We start from the raw sequence: 7,767 nt of genomic DNA, 5'->3' as shown, positions 1-7,767 counted from the left end.
ATCCAAATACATCACAGTTTTCTGTTAATATATGTTTCTTAATCCAAAATAATGCACAACAAAAACAAATGCAAATTTTTTTCTTTTTCCAGTACACAAAATTCATGGGTATATGTTGAAGCTGAAATCTTTCCAAAACAAGCTTAAGTGGAGAGTTGTATGTTTGTAGGATACTTTAATAATTTTGCGGTTGATACAAAATTTGTTTTGAATGTGTCATACTTTGTCCCAGTAGATATTAAACTGGCCAAAACATTTCAACATCATTTGTGACCTGTGATGTCACAGGACAAATTAAAAACACTGCATGTGATTTTTTTCAGTTAGGAGTCGGACTGAATTGGTCAGAGTGGTTCTCACCAAACTGAGAACGGTCTCTTTCTGAGTCTGAGTGAACCGAGTATCTTTAAATACTGAATAGCAGAAATATCCACAAATTAAACCTACTAGATTTATGCCTTGATTGTATGATAGTTTTTGTAAACGCCCATATGAAAAAGTTTTGGATTTAATGCAAAAAAAAAAAAAAGCATCTTCAGCCTAATGATAATTTTTTTTTAATTAATTGTATTAATGTTTAATATAAATGCCCTTAGTAAAGACCACAATGTCAATGACTCGTTCTTAAGGCTGTAAACCTCTTTGTACAGTAAAGAGCCACTCAGATTTTCCTGAGTTTAAACATTGTTATTTTTGTAAATCAGCAAAAATGGGACTGAGTTTACATACTGCTCCTTTAAGATGTTGTCACATTATCATATGTGATTTTTGGCTTTGTAGTTCTCTGGCTCACCACAAACGAGAGCTCTCACGGGCCTGAATCTCCCTGAGGATTGTGAACAAGTGATGCAAATGTATGCAATGTGTTGCATGGGTGATATTAGAGGTTATTCATGCTGTTTTTGAATTATTCCCTCAGGAGCCCAGTCACCAAGAGGAGCCTCTGCACGCATGTCAATCCTCCTCCTCATCACTATCTTTGCCTTTTCGGCTTGTGTCATGTATCTGGTGTTCAGAAATTTCCCAGAACTGAGCGAGTAAGTCTACCTCCCCTTCTGACTGTAGGTTTGTGTACTGAACATTAAGGGTGTTTTGGTGACTCGACAAAGGTTTGACGTTTTTCTTCATGTCTTGCAGAGACGAGAGAGAAAAAATACAAATTCCTAAAGACATGGATGATGCCAAGGCATTGGGCACAGTACTGTCCAAATACAAGGACACATATTACACCCAAGTGCTTTTAGCGTACTTTGCAACATACATCTTGTATCCTTTGTGCCATGATTAATCTTGATTAATTTTTTTCAGAACTTTTTTTTTTTTTATGGGTCAAATTAGACCCCTGCTGGCAGACAAATTTGCGGTGGCCGAGAAGTGCAAAACAAATCACAATTCTGAAAACAAAAGAACAAATTACAAATGCAAATGCAAGTCTAAAAAACTAAATAACAATTCAGAAAGCACAACAACAATTCAGAAAACATTATAACAAGTCAGAAAACACAGACAAATCTGAAAACAAATTAACAAGTCAGAAAACAATGACAAATCAGACAAACCGGAAGATTAAAATATTGGTATTAAAGTAGCTCAGTTTAAATGTATTGTATGAATTGCCCTTAATATGGAATAAAAAATACGGAGTGTATATTTACATTTAGTTAAAAGTGGCTGTAAAACATCAGCTCCAGTGGCGCAGATGGACAAGTGTGTGTCGTTGGCTTTTTGATGCGATCGACCCGGGTTCGATCCCGCCTTTTGCCGAACTTTTTTTTCTCCCTTTTCAAATCTCGTATCACATCGTAAAGGCATTTATTTTCAATAAAAATTAAGGAAATAATCAAAACGTTGAAAATAAAGCATCGGGTAGGGTTAGGGTAGGTGTAGGGAGGGCTTTATTGTACCAATAAGGTAGCATCCATTTAATAATTAAAATTAAAATGATAATTTACACTCAATACGTTATTATTGTATACTGTTTTATAATGTACTACAATACTGAAGTGCAGATAATTGCCACTATTTGGAACAAGTAGTATACTTGATAGTAGAAATCCTGCTATTTTAACATAGTGTAAATAGGTATTTGCACTTAGTGTAAATGGCATATTGCTAAAAATACTGCTATTTTCACTTAGTGTAAATATAATCCATTGCTAATACGAGATTTGAAAAGGAAGGAAAAAAAAATTCGGCAAAAGACGACCCGGGTCGATCGCGTCAAAAAGCCAACGACACGCACTTATCCATCTGCGCCACTGGAGCTGATAACTTACAGCCACTTTTAACTAAATGTGTATATATACACTTCGCATTTTTTATTCGATAGTAAGGGCAATTCATACAATACATTTAAAGTGAGCTACTTTATATGTAAATTCACTGGCCATAACGTTGAGCCGATGTTGTTTAATGTCGTTGCAGGTGGACAAGCACAGAGAGCATCTCATTAATTACATCATTTTTTTGAGAATAACTCCTTTTCTTCCAAACTGGTTCATCAACATCACCTCGCCGGTCATTAATGTGCCTCTGGGTGTCTTCTTCCTGGGCACCTTTCTTGGTAAGATTAATCATCAAACAAGATCACTTTTACAAAGAAATATTCACAGTAATACAAGTTTGTTGGTAATGCTGCAATCATATGTACAGTAATACTATAAAATAAACTAAAATTGCTTAAGGTCCAGTAATGAACACTCCTCACCAGCTGAGGTCCAGACAATTATTTACCCAAAAACATGAATTGATCGTTTTTGCCAGACCAGCGAATCTGCAGTATATTTAAGCTAAAATGTAAAACTTCTTAAGACCCGCACAAATGAAATTAAAATGACTGTAAAAATTATGAATTATGGTTTTCACAAAAACAAAAAGTTTTATACTTCATATTTCAGCCTTTAAACCATTTCTTTTTAAGAAAATGGAGTCAAAATATATATTACCAATCAGTTATTATATCAATTAAATAACATATACAGTAAATATATGTTGCTGTCTTAATTGTTTAAATTTTTCCGATACATTTTCTTCTTGTCGATCCACAAGCTCACGTTTACAATTCTGCGTTCTGAATTTTTGTTGTGTTTTCTGAATTGTTATTTAGTTTTTTAGGCTTGCATTTGCGTTTGTAATTTGTTATTTTGTTTTCAGAATTGTGATTTGTTTTGCACTTCTCGGCCACCGTACAAATTGCTTGGAGTATCTGTTATTCATGTTTGTATAAGCTACATAACAAATTAGGCCCGGCTTTCTCTGTGTTTATTCACTATTGAGTTAAAGCTTTAACTAAGCCTTACTCAGCCTTCAGACGTTTGCCATTCCAGGCTCAATATTTCTCAGTATACTGTCTGGTTATCTCTATCCTTTTCCAATAGCTCTCTTCCTGGTCTGTCTGGTAAGTTCCTTGTTTGTAGTCGAATTCATTTCAAAACTGTCTGTCTGCCAAACATTGAAAAATTACTTTTTGTTCTGTAAATATGTTGTTGTGTTTTATGGTTTACAGTGTTCAGGCCTTGGAGCGTCTTTTTGCTATATGTTGTCTTATTTAGTCGGGAGGCCGATGGTGTATAAGTACCTCACAGAGAGAGCTCAGAAATGGTCACAACAGGTGACATTTTCATACAAATAGCTTTCATTTTTGTATGTAAATTCACTGGCCATAACGTTGAGCCGATGTTGTTTAATGTCGTTGCAGGTGGACAAGCACAGAGAGCATCTCATTAATTACATCATTTTTTTGAGAATAACTCCTTTTCTTCCAAACTGGTTCATCAACATCACCTCGCCGGTCATTAATGTGCCTCTGGGTGTCTTCTTCCTGGGCACCTTTCTTGGTAAGATTAATCATCAAACAAGATCACTTTTACAAAGAAATATTCACAGTAATACAAGTTTGTTGGTAATGCTGCAATCATATGTACAGTAATACTATAAAATAAACTAAAATTGCTTAAGGTCCAGTAATGAACACTCCTCACCAGCTGAGGTCCAGACAATTATTTACCCAAAAACATGAATTGATCGTTTTTGCCAGACCAGCGAATCTGCAGTATATTTAAGCTAAAATGTAAAACTTCTTAAGACCTGCACAAATGAAATTAAAATGACTGTAAAAATTATGAATTATGGTTTTCACAAAAACAAAAAGTTTTTTACTTCATATTTCAGCCTTTAAACCATTTCTTTTTAAGAAAATGGAGTCAAAATATATATTACCAATCAGTTATTATATCAATTAAATAACATATACAGTAAATATATGTTGCTGTCTTAATTGTTTAAATTTTTCCGATACATTTTCTTCTTGTCGATCCACAAGCTCACGTTTACAATTCTGCGTTTTTTGCAGGGTAAAAACATTGTTTGAGTTTCGCATTGGTTCTGAACAGAAACAGCAGGTGGGCTTACTGAAAATGCACATTCATTCTCTGCCAGCAGGAGGCGCTTTTGGAATGGCAGAAATAATGCAGTTTTCCTGGTAACGGCTGTAAACAAAACAGCGCAGCAGCTGACTTTGAAACGTGCAGCGCTCATGTTTATTCAATTAAATCACAGCCTTTTGAAGTTTAATTGTTACATTCAGCTGTATCGCAATTCTTGTCTTTCCGTCCCCAAATTTAAGACCTCCTGAAATCGTAATTAAGACTTTCTAGTACCTTTTAAGCGTTTTTATGGTCTTCAATTTGATTGAAATTTCCAGGTGGACAAGCACAGAGAGCATCTCATTAATTACATCATTTTTTTGAGAATAACTCCTTTTCTTCCAAACTGGTTCATCAACATCACCTCGCCGGTCATTAATGTGCCTCTGGGTGTCTTCTTCCTGGGCACCTTTCTTGGTAAGATTAATCATCAAACAAGATCACTTTTACAAAGAAATATTCACAGTAATACAAGTTTGTTGGTAATGCTGCAATCATATGTACAGTAATACTATAAAATAAACTAAAATTGCTTAAGGTCCAGTAATGAACACTCCTCACCAGCTGAGGTCCAGACAATTATTTACCCAAAAACATGAATTGATCGTTTTTGCCAGACCAGCGAATCTGCAGTATATTTAAGCTAAAATGTAAAACTTCTTAAGACCTGCACAAATGAAATTAAAATGACTGTAAAAATTATGAATTATGGTTTTCACAAAAACAAAAAGTTTTTTACTTCATATTTCAGCCTTTAAACCATTTCTTTTTAAGAAAATGGAGTCAAAATATATATTACCAATCAGTTATTATATCAATTAAATAACATATACAGTAAATATATGTTGCTGTCTTAATTGTTTACATTTTTCTGATACATTTTCTTCTTGTCGATCCACAAGCTCACGTTTACAATTCTGCGTTTTTGCAGGGTAAAAACATTGTTTGATTTTCGCATTGGTTCTGAACAGAAACAGCAGGTGGGCTTACTGAAAATGCACATTCATTCTCTGCCAGCAGGAGGCGCTTTTGGAATGGCAGAAATAATGCAGTTTTCCTGGTAACGGCTGTAAACAAAACAGCGCAGCAGCTGACTTTGAAACGTGCAGCGCTCATGTTTATTCAATTAAATCACAGCCTTTTGAAGTTTAATTGTTACATTCAGCTGTATCGCAATTCTTGTCTTTCCGTCCCCAAATTTAAGACCTCCTGAAATCATAATTAAGACTTTCTAGTACCTTTTAAGCGTTTTTATGGTCTTCAATTTGATTGAAATTTAAATTTGAACTAAATTTAGGACTTTTTAAGGACCCTTCAACTTTCCTCATTTTTGAGAATGCCATTGTTTTTCACTCACTGAAAGTTTCATCTGTATGTGCGCTGCTTTCTGCTCTCTTCACTGCATGCACAGCCGCATGTCTGACCATAGCAAGAGTTAACTGTAGTAACAACCCATGGTGCCATAAGACCCAAACAGCTCTACTGAGCTGACCTTGATGTGCTTGATACAAATTCAATTTTGTTAGAAAATAGCGTCTGGGATTTATTTATTTCATTATGTCAAAAGGCTTCGCGGTCCGAATTCGGACCGGAGTCCACCAGTTGGCAAACCCTGTTCTATAATATATATACAGTGGGGAAAATATTTATTTGATCCCCTGCTGATTTTGTAAGTTTGCCCACTTACAAAGAAATGAAGAATCTGTAATTTATATGGTAGGTTTATTTTGGATAGAGACAGAATACCAACAAAAAAATCCAGAAAAAACACATTATATAAAGGTTAGAGATTGATTTGCATTTCAGTGAGTGAAATAAGTATTTGATCCCCTACCAACCAGCAAGGATTCTGGCTCCCACAGACTGGTTATGTGCCCATGTGGAACACAGATTAGTCCTACCACTTGAAGAAGTTACTCCTAATGTCAGCTTGTTAGGTGTATAAGACACCTGTCCACACAATCTGTATCTTCCATTCCAACCTCTCCCACCACCATGGGCAAGACCAAAGAGCTGTCAAAGGATGTCAGAGACAAGATTGTAGATCTGCACAAGGCTGGAATGGGCTACAAGACCATCAGCAAGAAGCTTGGTGAGAAGGAGACAACTGTTGGTGCAATTATTCGGAAATGGAAGAAATACAAAACAACCATCAATCTGCCTCGGTCTGGAGCTCCGTGCAAGATCTCGCCTCATGGGGGTAAGGATGATCATGAGAAAAGGTGAGGGATCAGCCCCGAACTACACAGGAGGAGCTTGTTAATGATCTTAAAGCCCTGTTCACACTACAAGCGACACGCAACCGCAAAGCGACACAATCCCATTCATTTCAATGGAGAGTTGGCGATTTCATGGGGAATGGATGGGGCGTGTCCAGCGACGTAGATAAACATATGCAGTGGAAGAAAGTAGGCTCTGTTTCTCATTCTTTTTTTTGTTTGTATGTATGGATTTAATTTAGATTTAGATTATATTTAATTCATTTTTGCCTCCAAAATGTTTGTACTTAGCGGCAAGAAACCTGATTCGCTGTCAAGGCAACCAGTATTGAGAACGCCCACTAGCAACCTTATCGCCAGCCCCTGGCGACATGCAGCGACAAAAGTTGCTGCTAGTGTGAACGGGGCTTTAGGCAGTTGGGACCACAATCACCAAGCAAAACATTGGTAACACACTACGCCGCAATGGACTGAAATCCTGCAGCGCCCACAAGGTCCCCCTGCTCAAGAAGGCACATGTACAGGCCCATTTAAAGTTTGCCAAAGAACATCTAAATGATTCCAAGAAGGCTTGGGAGAAAGTGCTATGTTCAGATGAGACCAAAATTGAGCTCTTTGGCCATGAACTCGACTTGTTTGGAGGGAGAGAAATGCTGACTGTGACCCCAAGAACAGGAGGTGGACACATTATGCTTTGGGGCTGTTTTTCTGCTAAGGGTACAGGACGACTTCACCGCATTGAGGGGCAAATGAACGGGGCCATGTACTGTAAAATCTTGGACGAGAACCTTCTTCCCTCAGCCAGAACACTGAAGATGGGTCATGGATGGGTCTTCCAGCATGACAATGACCCGAAACATACCGCCAAGGCAACAAAGAAGTGGCTTAAGAAGCAGCACATTAAGGCCATGGAGTGACCTAGCCAGTGTCCAGACCTCAATCCTATATAGAATCTGTGGAGGGAGCTGAAACTTCAAGTTGCCAAACAACATCCAAGAAACCTTAAGGATTTAGAGAGAATCTGTAAAGAGGAGTGGACCAAAATCGCTCCTGAGATGTGTGCAAACGTGGTGACCAACTACAAAAAACATCTTACCTCTGTGCTTGCCAACAAGGGTTTCTGC

At 37.1% G+C, this 7,767-nt stretch overlaps 1 protein-coding gene across 1 annotated transcript in view; it reads left to right on the top strand.

Annotated features, from left to right (window-relative positions):
- Window positions 1-909: 909 nt before the first annotated feature.
- LOC107562786 (transmembrane protein 41B) overlaps window positions 910-7,767 on the top strand; it is a gene marked incomplete at its 5' end in the record, with an annotated part of 9,328 nt that continues 2,470 nt past the window's right edge. The window contains 5 exons of the mRNA XM_016247508.1: window positions 910-1,037; window positions 1,138-1,266; window positions 3,304-3,397; window positions 3,506-3,610; window positions 3,698-3,836. Of these exons, the coding sequence (XP_016102994.1) occupies window positions 910-1,037; window positions 1,138-1,266; window positions 3,304-3,397; window positions 3,506-3,610; window positions 3,698-3,836 (595 nt within the window). The remainder of the gene's footprint in view (window positions 1,038-1,137; window positions 1,267-3,303; window positions 3,398-3,505; window positions 3,611-3,697; window positions 3,837-7,767) is intronic.

This window comes from Sinocyclocheilus grahami, unplaced genomic scaffold (assembly GCF_001515645.1).
Source record: "Sinocyclocheilus grahami isolate Dianchi unplaced genomic scaffold, SAMN03320097.WGS_v1.1 scaffold840.1, whole genome shotgun sequence".
Lineage (NCBI taxonomy): Eukaryota > Metazoa > Chordata > Actinopteri > Cypriniformes > Cyprinidae > Sinocyclocheilus > Sinocyclocheilus grahami.
This window is presented reverse-complemented; position numbering and strand designations above follow the sequence as displayed.